Here is a 27,619-nt window from a genome sequence, read left to right as displayed (position 1 = left end):
TTGTTTCTGACCATGTCCCTTCCTTTATGGCCACCATGTACCCATCCTCAGATGGCTACTTCCAGCAGGATAATGCACAATGTCGCAAAGCTTGAATCATTTCAAATTGGTGTCTTGAGCATGACAATGAGTTCACTGTACTAAAATGCCCCCCACAGTCACCAGATCTCAACCCAATAGAGCATCTTTGGGATGTGGTGGAACGGGAGCTTCGTGCCCTGGATGTGCATTCCATAAATCTCCATCAACTGCAAGATGCTATCCTATCAATATGGGCCAACATTTCTAAAGAATGCTTTCAGCACCTTGTTGAATGAAGGCCACGTAGAATTAAGGCAGTTCTGAAGGCGAAAGGGGTTAAACACAGTATTAGAATGGTGTTCCTAATAATCCTATAGGTGAGTGTGTACATATAACACTATATAGGAAGGGGAAAAGGCATAATGTGAGTACTTTAATTCAATAGGAAAGCTAAAGAAAGGAAAGGGGTGAGAGAGAGGGACATGCAGCAGAGGGCCACGGGTTGGACTTGGGCCCTAACCACTGCGGACATGAGACGTGCGCTTAACCATGTCAGCTACCATGGGGCTCCAACCCTTAACATATTCTTAATGTGGCTTCAAATGATTCCATGACTACAGCAAGATTTCTGGCTTGTCTGTTGTTTTTAACATAGCCAACAGAAGTTAACCACTGACTCCTAATTGTTCCTTTTTGCCTCAAAAACAACTACCTTAGTTTGGTTTAGTTGTAGAAGTTGTGGCACATCTAATTGTTGATTTGTTCAATGCACTCACCCTGTACTTGTTTTGGACCATAGTCCCTTGATGAAATTTGTGTGTTTTCTGGAAAACAACTAAATAAATCACAAGAATTATGCAAAGTTTGAGCCAATAGAGGCATGTAGATGTTAAACAGAAGAGGCCCCAGAATGGAATCTGTCATATTTGGCTGCTCAGATACGTTACTGATATGAATTACATATAGACACAAAGCAGTCCCTGTTCTTTAAGTAGGATTTAAACCAGTATTGTAATGTGTCAGAAAGTCCAACTTAATTTCACAGTCGGTCTAGTAATGTGTTATGGTCAACTGTGTCAAATGCAAAACTGAGAACAAGCAATACTTTGACTGAAACATTTCCACTCTCTGTATTTAAGCGGATTTCACTGAAGACCTTAACTAGAGCAGTCTTAGTGCTGCGGTTGGGTTAAAAAACCTGACTGGAAGACATGCAAGAACTTAATCTCTGGGAAAACACCTAATAGAAGAGATGTTCACTATTTGTAGAATCTGTGATGCCAAACTATTTGAAACATTTTTTTTAGATTTTGTAACTCACCTTTGAGTCTGCGCCCCATGTACCAAAGCTCAAGCATTACCGCCGTAGCAGCTACAGTGAATCTGCCTCTGTACTCTTAAATAGTAGTTTGTTGTCTGTTGAAAAATAGTAAATCAAGCATATTTCTGTCTTGTTTTGTCTGTGTTGTATTTGTGTGTGTAGGTAGACCTAATAGACTGGGTGGACAACATGTGGCCTCGTCACCTGAAAGAGAGACAGAGAGACTCAACCAACTCTATCAATGACATGCAGTACCCCAAAGTACAGAAGTAAGTCCCCAATGTTGACTTTTATCTGGAGTCAAATCTTACTAATTACTTTTTGAATTGAGCCAATTAATTGAGATAAACTTTGTTAGATAAAATAATTCATTGATATTCAAACATTAACATTGCTGTTTTTTGTGTGTCTCTGCAGGTACTGTCTAATGAGTGTTGAGGGCTGCTACACAGACTTTCACATTGACTTTGGCGGGACCTCAGTGTGGTACCACATACTCAGAGGAAGCAAGGTGGGGCCAGATGGTGTTTAACCAATGTTTGGAAAGCACCAGCTCCTCTTTATCAGCCTCATACTTTCTGATTCAAGCTCCTTTTTTAAAGAGGCGGAACAAGAATGCTGTTCTTTTCTTTTTTGTTGCAGAATCAGTTATTTGAAAACGTGCACTCCAGACTTGGAGGCAATGTTTTAAATTATTTCTGTTTTTACTCAGTTAACAACCACAAAGTGACCACATGCTGTCAACTGGTGCAGTGAGCGGAGTGTGGTTTGAATTGCAGTTGTGTGTTTTCAGGTGTTCTGGCTGATCCCCCCCACCCCGCAGAACCTGGAGCTGTATGAGAACTGGGTGCTGTCGGGGAAACAGGGAGACATTTTCCTTGGAGATCGAGCATCTGAATGCCAAAGGATTGAACTAAAGCAGGGCTGCACCTTCATCATACCCTCTGGTATACTATTAAGTCGCTTACGCACACTAAAAGGATTCCACTGATGTGACAGAAATAGAACGTGTGTGTGTGTGTGTGTGCGTGCGTGTGTGTGTGCTTGCGTGCGTGCGTGTGTGTGTGTGTGTGTGTGTTTTTTCTACTCAGGTTGGATTCATGCCGTTTACACCCCTGTGGACTCTATGGTGTTTGGAGGAAACTTTCTGCACAGCTTCAACATCCCTATGCAACTTAACATCTGTAATATAGAAGACAGAACGCGGGTAAGGGGGAAAAACTCTTCCATAAGGTGTAAATGACAGGAAATGATGGATTGTGAAACGGTAAAGTGCCTGTTTCACCACCACTGTAGGTTCCATTGAAATTTCGTTACCCCTTCTACTACGAGATGTGCTGGTACGTGTTGGAGCGCTACGTCTTCAGCATGACAAAGACCTCCTACCTCACGCCAGAGTTTCAGAAACACACGCTGGGCATTGGTATGAACACAGGCAAACATTTGGTGTATATGTATGTAGAGAATTTTTTTTTTTGTGTGTGTCAATTGGTTGTAAATAATAACTTTTTTTCTTCTGTCAGGTCTGAAGAAGCCGGCAGGCCCAGATCCAGCCAGTGAACAAGTGGAGGAGGAGGAGGACAGTGGGGGCAGTGATGAAGACACTTCAGAGCAGCAATCTGACAAGCCTGCAGTGAAGCTTTATTTGACTCCCCTTGAGCTGGAAGGAATGTGGAATCTCCTCGGTAAACTGGAGTCTCTGCCCTCCAACAAAAAGTGTGTCCCAGCGGGCATACACAATGCTCCGGCACTCATTACACACATCAAGGTGCGTGTGTACGCTTGTGTACGTGTGTCCGCGTGTCCGTGTGTCCTTGCTTTGTATCCCACAACTCTTGTCTCTGCTGTCTTGCAGGCTCTACTGAAGGAACATGCGAATGACAATCCCAAACTGTCCTACACAGGAAAACCCATTGTCAAGTGGCCAAAAAGAGTAAGCATCCTTAACTTTTTGGACACACACCACATTAGTTATGATTGTAATTAGTGCTGACCTATTAATTGAATATTTTCAACCTCGCAATATGAACATTCACAATAAACGCATGGCAAAAGACTGTCCAAACCATTAGGAATACAAAAATCCTCGTAAGGGACAGTTCCAAAAACCAGTATTAAACGGGTCCCTGGTTAAAACTGGGGTTAAAATCCTGGAGTGTTTTATAGACTACTGTTTGGGCTGTACCGAATAGTTTGAAGCGTCATTCAAGCATTGACTTTCAAATTCTGAATCTGCATTTGATAGATGGATTGTTTGTTGGCCACACAACCCAGGCTGGTGGAGATTGTTTTCAGTACATTATATTATTCTCTGCAGCGCAAATGCATAAACAGACAACAGCAGACAATCTGGTAATGCATATCGGTAGTATTTGAGAAGAGCCCAGCGGGAGGACTTCAGAATCCGTTATTGGCCAATCCCTACAGTTTACACACGATACATGAATTATCAGCAAATACATTCGAAAAAAATGTCATGACCAATATTGTAACAATGCCCTTTCAACTCAGCCATTGTTCCATCTTTCCATTTCTGCTCCTCTCCAACAGCCCTCATGGTACCAGCCTCCTCCTCCTCCACCACCTCCTCCTCGTCCTAAATTGGCCACCATTCCCATCATCCCACGACCACAGAAACCAGCCTCCTCCATGTCTGTGCTGAGACGGCGCAGGGTCAGGTAACAAAGCTTGTGTGAAACACATTTTGTCATTGCAAATAAAGATGGACTTGAATGTTTGAGTCAATTTAACAGGGTTTCAGTGGAGCTGGCCAAAATATCAATACTGTATCTCATATTGATTAGTGGTGGGAATCACCAGAGGCCTTACAGTACGATATCATCACGATTAATAATTTCATGATACAATATTATTGCAATTTTAATCATATTGCAAAACTCTGCGATATATGGCAATTTAATACCTTTATTCAAAAAAGATTTTTCCCACTTTCAAACACTGTCAACATTGTCAACATCTGTTTTATCTAAAAAGATACTTTTCTCTGTTTGTTCATTACAGTATTGCCCCTGAAAATATAACAATACTCTGCTGTGTTGTTAAAACAATAATATTAAAGATAAGAATAATTAAGATTATAATATATACAATTCTCTACTTACTTTGCTTTATATTGTGGCAGGAAAAGACATTTATTTGCTAGCCATGCCGTGTTTTTATCCCCTAATAAAAAAGGAAGCTTTTTGTCCTCAGTGTAGGTAGGTAGTGAAGCCTGGTTTTCAGATTTTTGGAATTATTGGAATCCTCTTTCTTTCATTCAAATCTTCACATTTGGGACATGTTCCTATTAAATAATTAATTATAATAATTAAAATTAAATTAAAAATAATGAATTCTGTTTTGATGTGGCAGGATGCACAGACTCACTCAATAGGTCTGTTATTGTTGTTGAAGACAAGTGAAGGAGCTTTCATAGAAAGGTGTTTTTATTTAATATAGGCTATTTATTTTTATAATCTATTATTTACATGTGTTACAGCTATATATTGTAATACTGGAAAGGAGACCCTGACATTTTATTTTGATCAAAATGTAGTAGAAGTACACGTGACATCTTGCATGTGGCTTTGACTTAAAACTGAACATTTAGCCTACTATGTTAAAAACAAAACAAAAACTTTTCTACCACTGCCAACACCAACATTCCCAAATAGAGAAAGTGTGAAAAGTAAAGCAATCCCTTGTTTGCCTGGCCCCCAAAATCACTAAATCCACCCCTGAAAAACACCCCATGTTTCTACTTGCTACGTGGTCAGAAACACTCTGTGAAATACACCTGGTGAAGTGTTAATTTTGGCACTTTTTAAGATTTTATTATTAGGTTATAGACAAAAATGTAGGCATAGTAAGTGATTTCATCCTTTTTCGTTGATGACAACTCAAAATGATTTAGTCAATAAAAAGTCCCTACTTTTACTAAAATGTTTACTTTTAGTCAAAGTTTTTGCTCTCTGAATTTTGTTAGCTATTTTTTACTTTACTCTTATCTACAGTGGCATATTTGAACACATTTACGTTTCCAACACTGCACATCATTGGGTCCCCAGCAATACACCCACCAAGTGTGAAGTACGGTTATTGATATTTGAATGACAGACACAGTCACTCCCAGACAGATTCCTCATTTTATACTTAAATGTAATTGTACCAATGTATAATTTTGACGTCTTCAGTGATCATCCATTCCCTGCAGGTGTAAGCGCTGTGAAGCCTGTATGAGACCAGAATGTGGAGACTGTAACTTCTGCAGAGACATGAAGAAGTTTGGAGGACCAGGGAAGCTTAAGCAGACCTGTGTGCTTCGACAGTGTCTCTCTGTAAGTAACTTTTTTTTTTTTCTTTTTATATATATAAATTTTAACATTGTGTTTGAGTAATATAACTTCAACTCTGTCCCTTCCAGCCGGGCCTTCCTCTGTCTGCAGTATGTGAGATCTGCAAGGAGCCCAACCAGGAGGAAACTGGAGACCCCTCCCTCACTCTGATGGAGTGTTCCAACTGTGCGCAGATAGTCCATCCGGCCTGCCTCACGGTAGAATGTGCACACACACACACTTGGGCTGTCTGCAAAATGTATCCCTATTTACTGACCGCCATTTGATTTGAGTTTCTGAATTCTGAGAGAAACATTTTATGCTCCATACTTCACACTTAAAAAGAATCCTACAAAAGGAGTGTCCATGGGATGTACCCTTTTTCTGCTGTCACTACACACGTGGACTTACCCCAGACACTTGACTGTCCTGCTGTTACATTCTGTCCATAACATTATCCTATCTAAACACTATGGAGTGGACTGCATTCTGTTCCCAGGCTGAATGTTTAGTTGGTGTTGTGTTATTATCGTTTTCATTTTTATTTCTTTTCGTCTTCATTTTACTAATAATATGTCTGCCTCTGCAGGTTCAGGGTGAAGGAGTGGTGAATAAAGACCTGCCCAGTTGCTGGGAGTGTCCAAAGTGTGTCCAAGGGATCACTGACCCAGAGGTACACAATGTCTTACTACATACTTACTCACACACACACACAGTCTCAGGGTTTCCTACTTCGTGAATGTACATATATTCAGTAGTAGTTTTGGGTCTCTCTCAAAATCTTGCACTCAGTCTATTAACCCGCCGTTTACACAAACACACACTTAGTTGCAGACGTGTGCCAAAGCTAATGGGTATTGTGTGTTTCCTGTCTTTTGTTTTTCATATTTATTTTTTTGGTTGCTTTATTTTATGTTTTTCTTTTAAATTAATTTAACTCCGTCAGTCATCAGGCAGTGATGAACCGTTGGCTGCAGGCCAGCAGCACATCCGTCCCCTTGGCCCCCTGGTCCTTAGACTGGGCCCCGGGCCCTCTGCTACCATAGGGGGTCCTGTGGGCACCCAGCAGGATGGGGAGGTGGTCCGCTGTGGTTTCTTCCCTCCTCCTTCTCTTCCTTCCTGCTCTTCTTCCTCCTCAGCGTCACTTCTATTGGTGGCGGCCCCTCTGCCTTCTCAGCCAATCAGCTCGAGACTGGTGAGAGGTGCCGCCTACTTCCTACTCTCTACATTTACCCGTCTGTAAAGTGCACCCCACCCCTTTTTTCCATTCCACCCTTTCAGGAGAACAGACAAAACTCTTGATATAAATTTTACTACTCAAGTGATCTTCTTACTGACAGAATGATTTCCTGTGTAAGATTTCATAGTTTATACAAGAGTAGTGCCTCTTCCTTCAGACTTTTTTTGTTTTGGAACTGCCTTTAGCTGAATGATTTTTGGGCTGTTTTCCCTACTCATACTTTCTACATAATTTTGCTCATGGCTCATCATAGTAGACAAGGTGAAGCCTGGTTTTAAACACAGACATGCTCTTTAACAAAACCACCCTTGTCTCCAGGTTTGGATCACACTCAGACCTTGAAGAGTTGATTTGTTGGTAAAGAAAGTAATTTTGTGACTGACACTGCATATGTTCAAATAGGCTTCGTGCACATTTTAACAGTCAGTTTATTCACTTTAAATAAGTGGTTTCCAGTACCTTTTTTATAAATGTATTATGTTTGCTTTGCTTTGGGAAAATGTGTCCAATCAGTTTATGTAGTCTATTGAAGGTGTGTGTGTGTGTGTGCGTGTGCGTGTGTGTCAGATTGACTAAGAAAGCAAGTTGTCCTGCGTGGCAACCATGCCTACATGTACCAGGAGGCATTGCATAAGAGTGGTGAGTTCGCAAAGCTCTTAGCTTTGTAGTAAACACAATTAACTCACAAAATGTCGAGGAATAAAATCTTCTTACATCTTACCAGAAAAGTACAACCTTCTAATTTCTTTTTCACCAAACTATGACCAGATTAGTGATGTATGCATTTCCCACAGTCTCTCTCTGCTATCCCGACTCATTTACAGCTAATTTCCAGTTAAACAGAAAAGAACAAGGAAGTTTGTGAACAACATAGTGCCCCGCAGCTACCAAAGCTGAAGTAGCACTGCGTAGTTCTTCTGTACACCATTGACCGTGACGTCACATTTCGCTGCTGAGCCCTACTCATTTACATTTCATTTTATTTATAGTATAAAATCATAACAAGAGTTTTCTCACACTTTACAGATAGAGTTGGTCTAGACCACACTCTAAGAGACGGAGAGAACACTGAAAAGAACTGTGGGCCCTTTTCACACCATATCCTGTACCCACATCTAGTGATTGGTGTGAAGGTTAAAAATCTGCTAATTTTCTGTTAAGATTGTAAATGAGTTTGTTCCTCCTGTTTACGTTTTTCCCCCCATCACTGCAGTCTTGAATGACTTTCCGTCACTTGGTAATGGGGAAAGGGTGTTGAGAAATAGTTGTTGATTGAGTTGTGATTTCTTTTTAAATATCAAAATATAGACTAAAGTGGCTTTTCTCTCACAGTTCCTCAGCAGGAAGTCCAAAATAATCTCATAATGATCTAATCAATGTTGTACCAAACTGCTTGTTATAGCTGTTAAAGGCATGTGCCATTCTGGTGCCACACACGCACACAGTCAACATGTTTAAATATCAATTACAGATTATAGGAATATTGTCTTTATTGTGCCATTATAGCTCTGTATAAGATTATCAGTTTTTGTTTTTCATGGGGATTGGTTCGGTATATCTTATAAGCATGATTATGTACTCTAAGTTGGTCTGATCGGGGGGGACTAGTGGCAGCAAAAGAAGCACTAAATTACTTCATGTTCTTTCTCTTGTTTTGTGATGTTCTATTTCTAAACTATATTTAATGTTTATGTAACTACACTGTGAGTGTGAGTAGATGACAGCAGGAGTATCAGTTCTGGTTAAACTCGTCCTTTTACAACTAAACACATTTTGCCATGGCTTTAAAGTGTTTCCTGATAAACCTTCAGAGTTTTTTGTTTGTTTTGTTTTTCCCTTGCCAGCAATAAAAATATTGGCAAAACACGTTGTTCAGATTACAGAAAGTTTGCAGATGGACAAACTTTGTTATTGAACTTTAGCACAGCATAATGGCTGTTTCTGTCTAAATTGCCATTGCAAAGCACAACACTGTCAGATACATCGCAAAGAAACCTACTGTCAGCTAATTGAGATTCTTCTCTGTCAGTTTCTTAAGTCATTTCTGATATTGACATTTTATCCTTTTTCTCTAGCAGTCTAAAGGAGACAAAGGTGAAGGCCTTCCAGTGGTGAGTGTAATTAATGGATCTCTATGTTAACCTGTTTGTTTTTAAATACTCTAAAAATGTCCTTTTTGTTTCTGTTTAACTCTCATCTCATTCCTTTTGTATTTTTGCTATTCTTTCCACTTCTTTCCCTGCCTATCCAGAAACGGAAATCTTCCACCCTGTTGGATGCTCGTATGGCTAAGATTTATAGACGACAGCGACACAGCCGCGATGGAGACGACTCTGCTAGTGATGATGATGATGATGATGATGAAGGTTTGTCTGTGTTAAATGACTAACCAGAAGCACATTTCTGCTGCCTACTGCCTGCCAGTTATTTGTTTGACTGGTTATTCGCCAAGGTTATTTCAAATCTGAAAACGAAGTACTCGAATTTCATTGTCCAGATATCTTTTGTTATGATTTCACCACCATGTTCTGACCTGAATGCCTGTCCCATCCATACGTCCATCTCTGCAGCCTGTCAGAGAAGAAAGGGGGCACTCCATACCCGAGGCGGGAGCCACTCTTCCAGGAGAGGGTTTGGTGCCAACAGGAGAGGCCTGCTGAGAGGAGGCTCGTCCCACAGAGGAAGCAGAGGAGGACTCATGACTCCCAGCTCCTCCTCTTCCCTCAAGCTAAAGCGAGGGATGGGCATGAGGGAGGGAGGGCGGAGGGGACGAGGGGTGAGGCTGAGGGGAGGCTCCAGGATGCAGCGCAGAGGAGACGACTCCGAGGAGTCAGACGATGACGACGATGATGACGAAGACGACGACGACGAGGAAGAAGACAGTGAAGACGGAGACAAAGAACGAGTGCATCGTCGATGTAGGAGGAGGCGCAGGACGGACGATGATGAAGATGAGGACAGTGATGGGCAGGACTTTGACCCTGAAGAGGACGAGATGGACACCCTGGAAGATGAAGAGGAGGAAGAGGAGGAGGAGGTGGAGGAGGAAGGGCGCTGGGATTCAGATCCAGAACCTCCTGTCCTCTTGGTTTCTGATCTGAATGATGACCTGCTGAGTGGCTCCTATCTCACTGTCACTCTACAGCGCCCCCACAAGGCCAAGAGACACTCTGGTAAGACTTCAAATTCAACAACTACAATATAATCAATTTAAATTAGTGTGTGTTCACTGAAATGTGAAGTAAAAATGAATAAGTCAAACTCCTAACAATAACATGTTGTCACTGTTAAGGCTCCATTGTTCCAAAGCTGGAAGCAGCCATGGGTCTGAGGACAGCTGCTGGGGGTGCTGGTAGTCAGCAGGGCTTCATCCAAAAAAAGACTGCTCTGTCCAAACCTTCACGACTCAAGAGCGCTGACACCACAGCTGACAGTATTACCCCAAGAGGGCCTGGCAGGTACAGCTCAACACATTGTCAAATTCAGACAAAGATTATCATAGACCCATTTCACAAAGCATGCCTCTAATGGCTATACATATAATACAAATATTACATTAGCATTAACATTAATGCTTATAAAGTCAGATGCTTCTTGTCAAAGCAGGATTTATGGTTTTTGCGGAGGCTCCATGCAGAGCTTTCTCTGTAGCCTACGGCCCTCGCCGGAGGTTTATACTTGTGCGTCGATCTCTTAAAGAAAATAGCAGTGCGTGTGTGTGCGTGCGTGCGTGTGTGTGTGTGTGTGAGTGTGTGTGAAAGACTCCTACAAAGGCCTACATATGTAGCCACAAAATCGATTTAACGCAGAAGCATAAATCATGCTTAGCATTCAAAATGTAATATTTGACATCTACAATATACGCGGTGGACGTTACCTCCGCCGTAGTCTTAACCTTGTTAGAGCTGCAACTGCTTTCCAAGTTTTCCCTACTAACTAAAGCACTCTGACTTTTAACGTTTTTTTCCAAACATTTCCAAAAATACATCCACTGTAAACTGAGCACCTTGACAAACAACCTGTGACCATGATGATATTGATAAAGTGTGACGCTTTTAGGGATGGGCATGTAAAATGTTTCTTTCCTCAGTTATTAAGTTTCCCAGTTTGCATGAACCAACGTTGGAACACAGTGTTTTGTCCAGTCCACTGCCATATTCTTGTTTCTTCGGAAATGAATACTCCCAAACTGACTCTTTTTCAACATGCCACTGTCATCTAACATCATTAACTCAAACGCTATTTGATATATTTTTTAACTTTATAGGCCACGTCTGCGGGGTAACCATGGCGACAGAGGCACTAAAGATCACTCAGCGACTTCTTCAGAGGAAGATGAAATTGCTGCTACTCCGGCACCTTCCTCCCTGTCTCCTCCATCCCTGCTGTCTCTGCCATCTTTTAAGGACGTGGGCAACGAGAGAGGAGGGGAGAAGGAGGTGTGGGTGTCTGTGTTCAGGTACTTGAACAGAGCTGAGCTGCTGGCCTGCATGATTGTCTGTAAGGCCTGGTACAAGTGGTACGTAACACTCTTTTATTTTACAAACACTCAAGTGTTGTCCTTAGCTGGTGAACAAGAAGCAGAGGTCTCACACAGCTTGTGAATAAAACCAATGTCCTGTGCAGGAGCTGTGACAAGCGTCTGTGGAGCCACGTGGATGTGAGTCGGTGCAGTCCGCTCAGTAACCAGGCCCTGGCAGGCATCATTAAACGCCAGCCCACCTCTCTGGACCTGTCCTGGACCCCCCTGGCCAAGAGACAGCTTAACTGTCTGCTCACCAGACTCCCAGGTAGAAACCCACACTATCACTCACACACACACACACAGATCCCCCTGTCCCTACACGTGTCATTACTAGCGGTGTGACAAGACGATACACGATATTGGGTTCACCATAGTCTGCCCGTCATAGATTTGCCAGACTGTATTGCTACAGCACTGCCCTTGCTTAATAAATTGCCCCATACGATATTTAATGAAGTTAACTGTTAACACTGTACAGTAAAGGAAGCTATTTAAATTTGCATTTTCAATTTGTAAGTGGGCATTCACACAGTCTGTCAAAAATGCAGGTCTTTCCTTTTACTTTGAATGGAGGTAGTGGGTTTAGGCTGCGGCGTGGGTAGAGGGAACACGCTAAAAAAACGCAGCGGGCCTGCCTTCAACTTTTGAAGAAACGCAACCCAACGTCACACTGCGGTGGCCAAACATGTAACGGACCAGACTTATGTGTTTTGAACTAAGGTTTGAGGCGGTGAGAGAGTCCCGTACAGGAAAAGGGAAAAATCACTGCCAAAAAGTTTTAAAACACTATGAGGGTAAAAAATAATACACAAGCACTAAAGTAAAGGGCCTAAAGTATTCCGGCATCTTGACAGATCTCAGACATGTGGCAGTGAGGGGAAAAAATAAACTATAATTGGGAACTTGCATGCGGTTTAATATTTTCGAGTCAGTTGTTTTCACCTACCAATCATAAGAGCGGAACGCAGCTCTAACCAACGTCATATATCAGAAGCAGACCAGAGGAGGTCCTGGCAACAATAATTGAGATTCATTCGTCAAGTTAGCGTTTTTGGTAAAGCGTGGACTGCAACTTTATGAAGCCTGGGGATTATTGATGGTCCTACCCATAGATAAAGGACTCAAAAATAAATGGCGCTGGGCGTGGGGATTGAAGAAGTAGGTAGAGACGGTGACCTGTAGGCAGTGCCAGAAATTGAGAGCCGGCTGCTTGTTTCTGCATGTTTTGCTTGAGGACGCTACCGTATTCCAGCAGCAGCTGGAATACTGGAAAGAGTTAGTCATAGAGTTGCTGCCCATGCACTCAAACCTACCATGGCGTTGCCGGGACCAACTGTTAAAGTGACACACTGTTGTCTATGGCTGACCGTGTGTGCACATTTATTGCAGAATATGACTTGTCACTCACAAGTTATTTTTTAGCAACTGGTCACCCCGTGTAGCAAACTAGCAAAAGACAGTGTTAACTAACTAACTTCAAAACATTACTCATGGCATCGCACTAAAGTTAAAAAAATGTTTGTCTGAGAAGCTAAAAAAAATTTAAATACATTATATTATTTTACATTGTTTATATTTTAGTAACAATTTTAACATACAGCCTTAATACAAATAAAAAAAATAAATGGTGGCAATAAAGATAAATCCGTAGGTGCAGTTTCTCTTCTTTCTATGTGAAATGAAGCTGCTTTCATATGCGGTCGGAATCAATAAACGATTGGATGTAAAACCGTCATTGTGAAAAATAAAGTCTACTTCTGTTAAGTTGGACGGTTAAATAACACAAGACGTCACACAAGTGGGCCATTTCCCTGCGGAAAATTGGCAGAACCGGAACTACCCGGCAAATGAGCCGTTGTCGATTCTGACTAACTTTAGGAGACAGGACGAGATTTTAACACTATTTTAAAGAAAACATCAAAGGAAAAAGTCTTTTATTCAATTGGACGTCACAAAATGACAAACAAGCACTTTAAAAGGTTTTGACTGGCTTCTGTCCTGTATAACTATCCTCTTCAGACCCATAACTTCTGCAGGAGCTGCTAACTCGTTAAAGATGAGGGTAGACATTTCTCTTTGTTTAGAGTGCTTGTGTAACACACTGAACTCCAGATGTGTGTGATGGGGAGAAAGCGCGGCTGTACCGGTAACATTCTAACGCTGGGTTGCAGATGGAAAAAAAGCCAACGCAGAGTCTTTGGAGAATGGGAGGGGGATCTCTTAATGCTAATTTCAAGATAAAGCCAGGCCAGACTCTGTCATTCTGGCTGCTGGTCTGCACTTGTGTACTGATATGAAGAGACAACTTTTCAACTCAACAAGAAATATTGTCACGTTTGCAATCTCGTCAGTCATTCCACCCCTATCTCTGTCTTTGTGTGTTTCTTTAGGTCTGAGGGAGTTAAGAGTGACTGGTCTGTCCTGGTCCTGTCTGTCAGCGATGGTCTCTCCCACTCTGCCCTACCTGCGGCTTCTGGACCTGCGCTGGTGTGAAGGCCTCAAAGATGCCCAGATTAAAGAGACCATCACCCCACCTGGTTAGTAGCAGCCGAAATGAGCAGCCTCAAAGCTCAGTGACTATACACTTGGGGCTTATGGTGTTGCGTGGAATGCAAGGGACTTGTGGTTAAATGGGATGAAATTAGTGAATAATGGACATGTTTGGACAGCCTCCACTATGCAGAATTTAATGTATTATTTCTGATTTCACCACATTTTAAAGTGCACCAGTAAAGCACAGCTACCAAATTTCTAAAAGTGCGTAGTTGGCATGACAATCTGCACCATGCCTCTGGGATGCAATCTCCATACTTTCTATCACCTCTGTCTGTTCCTGTAGGTTCAGAGTCGTCCCGCAGCAGACTGAGGAACATGGTGACACTGCGTCTGTCCGGTCTGGACATCAGTGAGTCCACTCTGAGGCTGCTTCAGCGCCATATGCCCCAGCTGGAGAGGCTGGACCTGGCTCACTGCAAAGACATCACCGACTCGTGTATCGCTCTGCTGGCAGCAGCCGGGACTCACACCCGCAACACTCTCACCGAACTTACACTGGCAGGTGAGCACAGGGTCTTTGATCTAGCAAGTTCTTTGATAGGAGTTAAAACTTCTTAGCATTCTTCTTTTATGATGTCCAGCTCACCACTCCTTAGGTTTAGATATCCTTCTAAAGGGTTGTGAAGTTAATACTGTCAGTATCAACTGACACAGCATATTCCGTCTGCTGAACTGTCAGAGAAATATTAAGTTTATAATGATAAGAATAAGGGTGTCCCGATCAAGTCTTTTATGTTTGCTGCTTGTTCTTCAGGCCCTGCAGCAGACGCACCCCCAGCTTCTCAGAGCCGACAAGTGCCTACTTTCAGGATTTTATAACATAATTTAATATACTTGCCAACTCAGCTAACACATTTATTGTTGCACTACTAGGACTTCCATTTTCACAAGCTACTTAAGTCCTGGTTTAAGACTATAAAGTTTGTAAATTCAAATTATTGATATAATATTAACTAAAGCTGTAGTGCGCGACCATTTTAATGAACATCCGTTACATTCAACCTAATTAAGCTCCCCAAAACTCTCTCTGGATTTCTCCGTACTAGTGCAGTGCCCGATCAAAACATCCCTGTTGGAAAGGGCCAATAGCTTGGTCTCCAGAACCATTGTACTCTGAAATAACTTAGAAGGACCCCAAAGCACCTAATATGCAACTCTAGGCCTATGCTACTGACTTACTATGTGCTTGTTTTTGTTGTTTATGTGCTATTTGCTGATTCAGATTCTACTCTCCAAAAAAATTATAGTATCTAGCATTATATTTCAGTTGAAAATCTCCACTTTTTTTTTCTTCCTTATAAATGTTGGGGCTCTTCCATTTTTTTATTAGATAGTGACAGTGGATAGACAGGAAAGGTGGAGAGAGATGGAGGATGACACTCAGCAAAGGGCCACAAGTCGGACTCAAACAAGAGCCGCTGCAAAGGACTCAGCCTACATGGGGCGCGCGCCCTTTCTGGGTGAGCTAGAGGTCGCCCCGTGCAGAGGCTTTTTAATTTAACGAAACATTTGAAAGCAAAACTTGCCTCATACATGTGTTTTTGTTGTTGTTGTAATTACTCTTTTATAAAGCTCAACCTATAACACATGTTGCAGGTTCAGTCAGTCGCGGTTTGGCTGCGGCTCACATAGATTCAACATGTCTGTTTTTTTTTGTGTTGCAGTTGTGCATTGTGGTAGTTTTAGGTGATGTGGCCTGGGCGGTAGAAGCAGGAAACCTGTCTGAGCAGCGCACAGAGCGGCCGCACATGTTGCAGAGCGGTTCAATCAGCTGTGGCTCGTCTAGAGATTCAGTGCATCCCATGTTTAGTTTTCATGTAGGGTAGACGGCAATATTGGTTCTTGGGGGATGCTTGGTTTTTGACAAGAGACATGTAGCCAGTAAACCGCAATCAATGAGCCTTGTAGGGATTCAGCAACTCCCTGCCCCCGCTGCTGTACTGTGTGGACACACAGATGGCTATGTTAACAAAATGGTGTTGTCAGGCAACATTTGCGTGCAGAAGCTTGAGTAATGCATTTTACGTCACCGCTGAGAAAGGACGGCAGCAGCAGCGGTGCTCAGTTTTCTGTTGAGTCCATGTTTTTTTTATCCTCCGTGTTCTTATTTGACGGGATAAATGCTACTAGGAACTGCGTGGTGGGGGTGGTTTGTGATCACAAAAGGTTAAGCAGAGACGCCGACACTTTTGTTGTCGAGGAGAGGACAACTACGGAAAACTCCTGAAATTGACATGAAGCCAATCCACTTGAGAGAAATCACTTGGTTGGATTTGTTGAAACTACCAAATCCCACGCTCCACCTGCGGTTGTAAAGAAACGCTTCTTTTGCCTCATCAGCTTCTTTTTCCTGATCAACAATCTTTAGCTGCAGAGAGCACTTTAACCAAAGTTTTGTTGTGGATGAGAGCAGTTCCTGATGTCTGTCTGTGTGTCCAGGTTGCAGTGAGCTGACAGACAGCTGTCTGTCCTACCTGAAGAGACTTTCCTCTCTGACTCTGCTGGACCTCAGAGGCTGTAAAGGCATCAGCAGACGTGCATGTGACGCCTTCATCTCTGACCTGTCCCATGTTGCCCTCTACTGTATGATGGAGGAGAAGCTCATCCAACGCCTGGATTAACATGATATACTGTACACTGTTAAACAGCCAGCTGTAAGAGGGAACAAGACACCGTTTGTGTAGGTTCTTCAAAACCTGAAGTGCACCAAACCTGGAACATTAAACATTAAACTTGAACAAACTGATAGTTTTGGCTCAACAGCTCCTAAAAATCACAATGTCTTCTGATAAAACATATGAATGACAACTTGTTTTACTAAGCTGGCTGTTTTTCCTTGGCTCTAGTCTTTGTGCTAACCAGGCTAAATACTCAAACTTGTAATTTATATTAATCTTTTCATCTGGCAAGACTTCAAACATTTTTTTCAAAATGTCAGAATACTTGAAACACTGACTGAACTGACTCCAAAGATTTAGTGACTTCTCAAAGGTTATAGGTTAGGTATAGACTGACGTAGGATGGAGTACTGCTTGAAAGACATCTTGACATCTCTTGGGAGTTTAAAAAAATGAATCGTTTGTACACTAAACCTGAACAAATAAAAACGTATTAAGGAGTGGTATTCTGTGTGTGTATATATGTTTATTTTTTGTTTCATCCATGTTAAGATTCATGCAAACATTGACTTTGTACATTTTTTTGTAACTGTGTGAAAACAATAAAAATAAGAATGGTTAAACTTTCTATTCGTAGCATTTGTTCAGAAGCTCAAACAATGTTTCCCACATAGGTAATAACTAAACTGCTTTGGTAGTTGTTATTTAGCCGTAATTTTACTCTCTCAAAATCAAGAGTTTGTATGTGACTGTATCAGTGGCTTACAGCCGTACCACCGTGAACCAGAGCCCTGAACATCTCTGATCTCTGACGCCAGGCCAGTGGTGTATGCTGTTTCACTTTAGTTTGTGGACAGCAGAGGGCGCTTCTTCAGCAAGCAGCTGACAGACATCAGAGCACTCTCACACTCAACAGATTCTTCTGTAGGGTCTGTTTTAGTTAACCTGAGATGAGGGTAACTCTGGGTTTTCTGTTTCAGAAGGGCAGGTTAATCAAACCAGAGAGAGGGGTAACTCCAGCCCATTTCAGAAAGAGAGGTGATTTATAAACTCTTAATCCCATTTCTCCATCCTACGCCTACCCCTCAGTCAGTTACTGTAGTTAGTAATGGTAACTGAGTCTGTGAACCCAACCTGGTCAGGAGCAAGTTTTCTTCTCTCCTCTCTCTGACTCAGCACTCTTTCATTTCCTCATTCATTCCCTCTGTATTAGGTGCATTTTAGCGCACTTTGTCATCTGCATGAATAAAAAACAGGATTAGTTTATTGTTTTTTTTATTGTGACTGTGGGCACAATGGAAGCCACTTGTTCAAACTACAGTCTTCATTACCACAGTCACCTGAACTAAACAGTTCACATCTCCTGCAAAACTCATTCCAAGCAACACAACTCTTCACATCTCAGAACAGGCTCAGCGCACCAAACACTCAGAACAACACAAACATTGAGACCCACATTGTCCCTCAGAACAACCTCACTGAGATAAAACACACTGAGACACACACTGTCCCTCATAACAACCTCACTGAGACACACACTGTCCCTCATAACAACCTCACTGAGATAACACACACACTGAGACACACACTGTCCCTCAGAACAATGCTCACTGAGATAACACACACACAGACTGAGACACACACTGTCCTTCAGAACAACCTCACTGAGATAACACACACTGAGACACATAATGTCCCTCAGAACAACCTCCCTGAGATAACACACACACACTGAGACACACACTGTCCCTCAGAACAATCCTCACTGAGATAGAATGTTTTAAATGTTTTTGGAGTGTTCCCTGGACACAAACCATTAGGAGCCATTAAAAAGTAGTTCCACAGTAACGCAGGTGAATGATGTTAACCCTATAAAATAAAAGATTGTGAATTTTAATTGGGTTTATGATGGTTCTGCACCTAAAATAGATTATAGGTTTGATACCATTTCACCAGTAATATTAAAATTTGATGAAATGTTAAATGAATACACTATATTGGAACTTACACATTTACTCTTGCAGCAATTTTCTCCCAAGCAAATTCTGTCTTTTGCAACAACCGCTGTGTTGCTTTTTGAAATGAAATACATGTTCGAACTGACTTTATGTGCACATGAGTATTGGTTACCATGGTGAATCATAGTATCATGGCTCCATTAATGCTGTCTTTTTAATAGTGGTAGTGCATGTGCTTAACTCTGAGTGAAACTACTCTGAGTTGAACTCGGATCCTAATGTCTGCATGGAAGAACAATGAGAACATGTTTGTGTTTGGTTGAATTGATCCTTTATCAACAGTTTACTTGTTATCTAAAAATTCTTACAAAGACACTGATATTCCAATCTCAACTTTTATTACAAACCAAAAATTAATTTAGGGTTAGGGCTATGAAGAAACATGTGTGTGTGTATGTGTGTGTGTGTGTGTGTGTGTGTTGAAACTGGCTGGGTGTGTGTTTCTGTCTAATAGGTCTTGGTGGTCTCATATGCTTCTGGGAAAGGGAGGCTGACTTGTCCACTTCCAGCCACCAGAGGCAGGATTCCAGCGTTGGGAACAACGTTCCATGACAAAGTTAGCGTGATGTTCTTATTGGCCCTGGGGACAGACATGGCAGTCAGTTAGCCAGTCACATTACATAACAGATATACAAACTTAAACCTCACATTTTAAATTGGTATCCACAAGCTTAAACGAGTATGCGTAAACTGTGCTATGTCTTCTGTGTCTCAGGAGGAGCTGAGTTTGAGATCATATCTCGGATGATGTCCATAGGTTGTGTCATTAGGGTTACCCCAGCTGGAGTCTGTGTGACAAACTGAAGGTGTGGGGTGAAAAGATGCGGACATTAGCCAGACCGGGAGGCTCTACTAAAAGATATCATTGAGTTGCATTATGAGAAATCTAGGATCCAGTGTTTTTAAAAACTGAACCATACTGTTAACAAAAACTAAAGAGACGTCGGCCTCCACAGCTTAGATCATGTCCATTCTTTTTTTATTTAGTCCCTTGTCAGTGCCACAATTTGATGGAGCACTAAATTGCAGTATTAGTCTGTATTTAATCTGGCACTGTTTATGTTTTTATCCAGTGACTGACCAAATCTCCAAACCGTCTACAGTATGTTTGTTAGAATTGAATAGCCTCATGGATGTATGGTCAGATTTCTGAAGATTGTCAAGTCTGGTAAGGATGAACCATCCCAGACAATCAGAAGACAGTTGAACCAGGGCACATGGCCCTGCAGGTAAACTACTGGAAGTCTTGTCTCATGTTGACTGCTTTGAAAAATACCACAATGTGCCTTTTGCACACACACTCCAGTATTATTCAGAAACACAGACCTTTATATGGAAGTGTCAGGTTTAATTTGGATTTTCAAAAACACAAGCAGAGAAGAGCTGAAAGCTCTCAAAGCTTTTCATTTTCCTGACACCCTCCATGATCGACGCCGAGGACTTGCTGCCTGCCATTAGGACTGAAAACACCTACTAGTTTGCTCTGAATGGCTGTCAACTCTAAAACTCCATAGGACAATATTGAGGCAACGTGGCAGGTGTCTGGCATGTCGGTGACAACCTTATGAGTACAAACACTGATTCTGTCAGAGTCCTGGCTACGGTGGGATTATCAAGGAAAATTCAGGACCAGCCTGTTCCACTGATTCGGCCCTGAGTATTATTGCACATGTACAAGTCATTTTGAAACTTACCTTGAATATGGACTATTATACTCTCCTGGTTCAGGTGAGCCTAATACTGAATATTACATTACTGGACACGGTAATATTTTAATATTGTAACTGGTCAAGGTAATGCTAATTTATAATTTAGTATGCTAATATGCTGCTATACCAGCGTGCATCGGAAAAATAAATTATTATACTTCATATTTCTTATTCTCCATCTTCCGACACATTTATCTATAATTTACAAGGACCCAACAGTTCTAGTAGTTTCCTCCAGAGCAAGCAACAGTGTGACAGTGGCGAGGAAAAACTTCTCTTTAGGAAGAAACCTGGGACAGACCCGGGCTCTGGGGGGTTGGTATCTGAAGGGGACGGTTGGGATAGAATGAAGAGCGGCAATAACAGTCACAGTAAAAGATAATGGAACAGTGACTAAAACTAGTCCAGAACCTGTCCGGTGTTGTATATACATGACACCACAAACATAAAAACCACATCAATGCGTTTGGTTTTCTCTTGAAATATGACTTGTGGTTTTTGAATGAAAGAAGGACCTGGAGAGGTTTATTAATCATTAATTGAAAATGTTGGGCCTGTCTAAGATACTGTCTATCCCTCCCTCCTGTGGATTTAAGGTAGCTCAGCACAGGTGTTACTAATGATATTTACTATACACATGTAGTGACGATGGCCTTTGCTAAACCACTTAGTGGCCTATGGACCTCAATGATACTACTAATAGCAATGGGATGTGCTCCAAGGCAAGGCAAACTGTAAAAAGGTTTTGCGATTAAACCAACATGATTATTGATTACCTTAACCCTTTACCATAACATTTCATCAAGCACCACTGGCGTGTGTGTCTCACCTGAGTCCATTCCCGTCATCAAAGAAGAAGTATTTGGACTTCATGTCTCTGAGGTTCAGCTTGGTGTTTTCACCTCGAAGGATGATCTTATCCCACAGAACCACCTGGTTCAGAGACTGAGACACACAAACACACACGCACACACACCATTTTGTATAGGTGTACCTAATAAATAGGTGTATATAACTAGATTGTACATTTTGGAAAGTTGGCACATTTTACCCATTTACCACTGGATACTGTTGAATAATAAAGAAGATTTATATAACATTCGTCTTTAAGTGTGGGTGTGAGTGTGTGTTCACTACGACTCACATTGCTCTTTGTGCTGTACTCAGCAGACAGATAGAGAAACAGCTGTTTAACGTTCCAGTCAAAAACTGGCTGCAAATGTAAGAAAACATTAAGGAACAAGAGAACAGACATTTATTTATGTTAATATGGACCACAGAGACTATGTTAACAATAGAAAACTGTAAACTTGTTATAGTATACAGAGAGGATGCTGTTCTTTAGGGTCTTCTGTAGAAGGTAGTGATGAAAACTGTGATTAACAGGGACGCTGATTGAGTTTAAGCGCATTTTAATGCTTTGATCAGCAAAAATGAAATGTAATTCATCTCCACTTTATTGGGGTGGAAGAAATCACTCAGATAAAATGTTTAAAATTTAGCTTTTTGTCTCCATGTCCACAGGTTTTCAACACACAGTAACTATAAATAATAGTGTCAGTGATCCAAGAATATCAAGGTGATATAATAATTTCTTATAACGTTTTGAGTATTAGTAATGTCAAAAAAATAAATGGATAGTGCAACATTAAAATAGCTTGCACACAACACGCATGCAAGTGGAAACGCAAAGACACTTGCGCCAGGCTTTGTCCTGCGCCGGGTGCAGGATACAGCCAATAGTGTTGATTCTTGAAAAGAAACAAATTTACCACAACATTTTCTTGTGTTTCAAATACATGGGCCATGTCAAATATCATGTCACTATATAAGACCCACTTAAAGTGTTACCACTGTTTTTTCCCCAACAGTATTAAGCAAGATTGTTGCAGTTGGCAGCGGCAAATAAAGCTACAATATAGGTTAATAGGACAATTGTCCAACTTGTATTTACCTTCACAAAAGTACTCGTTTTGACACTAACAGGCTCAGATTAATATTACCCTTAAGTGGTAAGGTACAACATTATGGAAAGGATCACTTCAGAGATAAACCATAGGCCTCTATGAGACCTTTCTGTTGAACCAGAAACAGCTTGCATTAAACCCACCAGACTGCATTTTTTTTTAAACAATACTTTTAGCGTGTATAATGCAAAGGTGTAAATCAGTAAACTATGTGTTTATTTCAACAAAAACTAGAGTTGTGATGGTTGGAAAAGTGGAAAGACAACCCAAAAGTGCTTTTCATAGTTTCATTTTGTTTTTGTTGACTTTGAACGAAGTGTATTTAATGATGCTAAAATTACTGTTTATTTACATGTAGTCTGGTGGGTTTAGCAAACACAATATTGCAAATGTTTTAATCTTTAAAAAAAGTATCTTACTCTTTACCAGAAAGGTCAACCTCCCTAAACAACCTTTCCGTAATGTTGTGTCTGTGAAGGTAAACACAAGCTGGACAAAAGCCCTATTAACCTACATTGTACCTTGTAGCATACTAAACCAATTTTGCTCAATACTGGACAATTTTCAAATATTGTCGTTCCCATCAGTCACCTAGACACAAAGAAAAAAGAAAATAGGATCCAGGTTGACAAAAACAGTAGTTACCCTTTAAGATTTTGACAAACAAGTCACCTGGCAAACAAGGGTTGAACTGCCCCACAGAGCGTCTGACACTGGCTGCTGCTGGCTGTAACTACTCTGAGATTTATTTCACTACAGTAAAAGTCATTTTGAGTAGCAGTATTCTAAAGGATATCGGCTGAGAGGTCAAAGGTGAGGAAACCCAGATCACTGCGCTCCCTGGGTCCTGTGAAGTCATCAACATTCTTCCTGTCAAACAGAAAGAGAGATAAAGAAAGTGAAGTGATGAAGAAACCAGGAAGAGTGAAAGATCTGAGGGAGAACATGCTTCCAACCTCAAGTGTAAATTAAAACTACAAGAAGAATGATGGATTACAACTGTAAGTGAATACATTTAGAGTAGAACGTGACTGAGGATGAGTGATTGGGGAGATGCGAAAATGAAAGAAACTGATGCATGTGTATTAGTTTAATACACATGCATCAGTAATGATTATTTTAATAACTTCTGCCACAGCTACACTTGTTAAATGCACTTTGTAATTTAGTTGTTTAGCTTCAATTGGTTTCAACATACTTGTATATACACATGTACACAGTAGAGCACTGATTAGAGCTGCAAAGATTAATCAATTAGCTGTCCCCTATTGAATTAACACCAACTATTTTAATATCTGATTGGCTTGAGTCATATACACACACACACACATATATACACATATATACACATATATATATATATATATATATATATACAGTGTGTGTGTGTGTATATATATATATATATATATATACACACACACTAGTTACCTGTTTGGGCATAAAATGTTGTCTGCATCTTACTGTTATCTAGTTTTTTTTAACCTACTATTTTGTTTTGTTCTATCTTATTATAACTTTTCCAACTTTGCTTTGCAACTACTGCACAGCAATTTCACTCGAGATAAATAAAGTTGTATCTAATCTTAAGACTTAGGTGACAACTCTCAGTACTGGACAGTTTGCTGAACATATGTTTTTGAATATAATGTGATTAATTCATTAGCGGGTCACATAACTGCTTCATTACTTTACAAACACGTCTGGCTTATAAGACTTTTTTCTGTCTTCACAGTTTAAAAACGATAAAGACTACTAAAACTGTAGTCAGGTATGCAATTCAAAGTCCCACAACCAGAGTTTCAAGCAGAGTAGATATCCAACTGGGACGTTTGACCAGCAGAAAGAGGGTTAGGGTTACAGGCCCTCCTGCAAGCTCCTGCTCTTCACACACCAGTAGCACCTAAAAGCACCATGCACCAGGAACTTTAGCATGAACTGCGGCTTGTTCTCCTGCGTTAAAACGTTAAGGGCGTTACAGCATAGTAATACATGTTACAAAACTACAATACTGTACAGTTAATGCTAACATCTGTTACACACGATAATGACAAACACAGCATCTTACAGCATGACTTTAGAGACGTGGATGTCAGCAGGAACTCTTCTGTCTTTGAACGCTGTCGTGACGAAACAGCCAAAAGTTAAGGCCGCCATGACGCTCAGGGAGAAAGCGAACAAAGAGTTAGCTCTCGACAGAACCGTATTCATCTTTAAATAGCACGAGAATAATGACAATTACAGTATTTCAATAAGAGATGTATCGCACGAGATGTGCGCGGTTGCTAGCTACTGTGTACAGAAAGGAAACGTCAAGTTTCTTAGAATGAATACGTACGTCCCGGTTCATGAGTTTCAAAATAAAGCATTTTAAAGTAATGCAAGAAATAAAAAAAACTAGTTTCAATTAGGAATGATTTTGTATGAAGATACACTCTTTTAAAAACTAGATAGTTGCATTCACACAGTCCAATAAAGAATCACTCCTTAACTAACGTTTGTAACAGGCTGATAGAAAAAATATATTACACAATTCTCAAACCGTCTGTATAGGTTCATCCATGTCGTAGTTGTGGCATAGTTGTCGTCGTGTAAGAGTAACCTCTAAGGGCTTTAAGGGCACCTGGACTTGGTTTATAGGTGCTTTCAAACAACAATTTTAGACAAGCAGATCGAAAGAGTCTGCTGTAAACGAAAATGTATTTTAAACTCAGAAGTGTAAGTGATGTCCTTAAAGATAGTTTTACTCTTCGGTATACTTCCGATTTTGTGTTCGTGACCAGCAGCAAACTTGACGCAACAGAAACAGAAAAGAAATTTAAATACGAGCGATGAGTAAGCGGAAGAAACAGGCATTCTTTTTTACAATAACTTTATTCATAGCAAATGCAATAACAACACCGGTTATGTGGTGTTTACCGTATGTACATGTATTTGCTCTTTATACACACTCAGTACAATTCTAAGGTACATGTATGCAGTCACAAAATAAAAACTGGGCAAAGTAAGGCAGACTTTTATTTACAATTAGACATAGGTTACTAAATACTAAATACATGATATAGATGCATAGTAAATGTAATCTAGCAAGTGAACTTGATACAAATAAAACATATTAAATATAATATAAAAAATAATTGGATATTATTTTAGATTTCCCATTGCTCTTATGACATGTATTAGGCAATATCATATAAAGTGTGTGTAACAATAATTTATAATCAATGTGTTAAAGTATTTAATTTGAAGCCAACTTCCTCTATTTTGATATTATTATTAAATAATTTTTACGCCAACAGATGCTATATGCTAACCCTAGCCGCTAGGATATGAATTAATGTTTTAAAGTAATCAAAAAATCAAATATGTTTTCAAAATATAATTTTGTAGAGTTGAATCATCTTTTCATCAACAGTCTACATCAATTCACCATTGTTAACCAATTTCTTGACTTTTTTGGAAATGGTGCCTGTTTATCAACCTGGGGCCTGTTGCACAAAAGTAGAATAAAGATATCCAGGATATGTGAAAAAGCGCAGCTTGACTCAGTGTGATCTGCTCATCGCGGCTTAATCGGTTGCACTATTGCCAAGCCAGGATGAACAGGTGAAGCTATGTCAAGCCAGGTCTAGATAGCTGGGATAAGTGCACGTTCACGTCTTTCTTAAATAGACCACGGTATCGATCACAGATTTACTGATGCGGAAATGGAGAAGACGCATACACCACATGTTTCACCCAATGAGCAGCAGCTTCTAATGGAGAGTAACGAGGAGGTGAAGAATATGCAAAAAGGGAAATACGGCTGTTGTCAAACGGAGAGAAAAAGCCCGACATAGTGGACCCGACTGAATGTGTGAGGGTGTAAAAATATCTACTTAGCCTAGAGTCACTCCACATTTTTACAAAGCTGTAGGCTACACTGTGTTTTAATTGCTTTAAATATGCTAGTTTCATGTTTCTGTTTTTATGTGATAAATGTGCTGGTTTTACTGTAAAGTGTCTAGGACTAGCCTACCATGTAAAGCACTAGATAAATACACTGTATTATTATTTAGCCTACTTTCCCTTAAAAGTGAGCAGAGGGAATTAATGTTCCTCGGGAAATGGACCCTAATGACTAGGCTTAATTTCAAACCCTTATTCACAACGTGAGAACATGTTTTACAACCATATGCACAAATCTCTATAAACTAAATCTAATTCTTTGTACAAGTAATGTTCATACAGAACAATCAGAAAGGGACAACAACTAGAAAAAGAAGTAAAAGACTTCAATACACGCAATCTGAGCATTTGTAAAACAATATTCATGTTTTTTTATTCTTCTGACAAGTGACCTCACCAAAATCTAAAGATTAAGAAGCATTGTGGTGTTCCCGGTGTGATGAATGTAAACTACACTACATACGTCCTTTATATAGGCCACGTTATTGGTCCACTGATGGGAGACTAATGGGAGAAGGTTATGAAACCAATGTAAATTATTATAAAAAACATAAGGCTTACATATTAAGGAGTAACACAAACTACCCTTCATTAGAGAAGGATAAGCAACAAGAAAATGAAATCATGAAGGTATTGTTCTCTGACCAGTCTGCCATATCATCTGGGAACATCGCTACATCAATATCGTCACAGCTGAGACAAGTAGGCTAAGGCATGTAAATACAAATAAAGCAGAACACATGCAGAAGACAACGGAATAACTGTTAAACACGTTTATTTTGGATCAGACGGCAGCTGATTTGACACACTCCAGGATTAATCTCAGCCTGGCTGTTTAGCCTGCTTTGGACAAGGCTAGCCGCAAGGAATAAATCTCCATGGTTACTCTGCTGGGTTTAATTCAATCTGGTTTTGTGCAACCAAGTCAAAGTTGAATTCATCCAGGATAACTTGAATATCCCGGCTTAATCCCTTATCCTGGTTTCGTGCAACAGGCCCCTGGTCATCAGTTCATCCCAATATTTCAAAACATAGGCTATTCAAATCTGTTCATCAAATCATTGCAGGAAATGTGTAAAAAACATCCATCAAAACAATACAAAACAAAACAACATTAATCAAATAAAAAAAAATTCTAAAAAACATCACTAATGTAATTATAGTTTTTTTGTAAAGCTAATGCTAAAGCTAAACTGTGAAGTTGTAAGAAATGTGGAATTTTTTAAAAATTAATATATCTTTAAATGTTGAATAATAGCCATATTGAATGTTGTAGGTCTTATGGGTGCTTTAGCAGTGGCACAGCAGTGGCAATAATACAGCATATTACTGTCTCTAGTTGCAATTTGACTGGCTGGTGAA

General features: G+C 40.5%; 2 protein-coding genes across 7 annotated transcripts in view; one reads left to right on the top strand and one right to left on the bottom strand.

Moving 5' to 3' along the window:
• Window positions 1–17,243, top strand: part of kdm2aa (lysine (K)-specific demethylase 2Aa) — a 28,543-nt gene extending 11,300 nt beyond the window's left edge. For 2 of the 6 annotated variants that reach the window (XM_034895268.1, XM_034895252.1), the window contains exons 6-26: window positions 1,505–1,611; window positions 1,760–1,853; window positions 2,136–2,289; window positions 2,434–2,549; window positions 2,639–2,765; window positions 2,866–3,110; window positions 3,198–3,275; window positions 3,893–4,020; window positions 5,556–5,679; window positions 5,766–5,894; window positions 6,266–6,349; window positions 6,623–6,871; window positions 8,992–9,027; window positions 9,168–9,282; window positions 9,487–10,089; window positions 10,209–10,374; window positions 11,184–11,435; window positions 11,543–11,706; window positions 13,832–13,978; window positions 14,281–14,499; window positions 16,437–17,243. In XM_034895268.1, coding sequence (XP_034751159.1) covers window positions 1,505–1,611; window positions 1,760–1,853; window positions 2,136–2,289; window positions 2,434–2,549; window positions 2,639–2,765; window positions 2,866–3,110; window positions 3,198–3,275; window positions 3,893–4,020; window positions 5,556–5,679; window positions 5,766–5,894; window positions 6,266–6,349; window positions 6,623–6,871; window positions 8,992–9,027; window positions 9,168–9,282; window positions 9,487–10,089; window positions 10,209–10,374; window positions 11,184–11,435; window positions 11,543–11,706; window positions 13,832–13,978; window positions 14,281–14,499; window positions 16,437–16,618 — 3,519 coding nt within the window. In that variant the 3' untranslated portion in view covers window positions 16,619–17,243. Of the gene's footprint in view, window positions 1–1,504; window positions 1,612–1,759; window positions 1,854–2,135; window positions 2,290–2,433; window positions 2,550–2,638; window positions 2,766–2,865; window positions 3,111–3,197; window positions 3,276–3,892; window positions 4,021–5,555; window positions 5,680–5,765; window positions 5,895–6,265; window positions 6,350–6,622; window positions 6,872–8,991; window positions 9,028–9,167; window positions 9,283–9,484; window positions 10,090–10,208; window positions 10,375–11,183; window positions 11,436–11,542; window positions 11,707–13,831; window positions 13,979–14,280; window positions 14,500–16,436 lie in introns of all 6 variants that reach the window. The other 4 variants (XM_034895260.1, XM_034895292.1, XM_034895284.1 and 1 more) reach the window with 4 other exon arrangements.
• Window positions 17,244–18,949: 1,706 nt separating this feature from the next.
• Window positions 18,950–24,644, bottom strand: spcs3 (signal peptidase complex subunit 3). The gene is made up of 5 exons (XM_034861140.1): window positions 24,378–24,644; window positions 23,106–23,179; window positions 21,487–21,563; window positions 21,172–21,287; window positions 18,950–19,213 (listed from the first exon to the last, which is right to left on the bottom strand). Exons 1-5 carry the CDS (start codon window positions 24,518–24,520, stop codon window positions 19,081–19,083), a joined length of 543 nt encoding a protein of 180 aa, XP_034717031.1. The 5' UTR covers window positions 24,521–24,644; the 3' UTR covers window positions 18,950–19,080.
• Window positions 24,645–27,619: the final 2,975 nt, after the last annotated feature.

Source organism: Etheostoma cragini, chromosome 2, assembly GCF_013103735.1.
Source record: "Etheostoma cragini isolate CJK2018 chromosome 2, CSU_Ecrag_1.0, whole genome shotgun sequence".
Classification (NCBI taxonomy): Eukaryota; Metazoa; Chordata; class Actinopteri; order Perciformes; family Percidae; genus Etheostoma; species Etheostoma cragini.
This window is presented reverse-complemented; position numbering and strand designations above follow the sequence as displayed.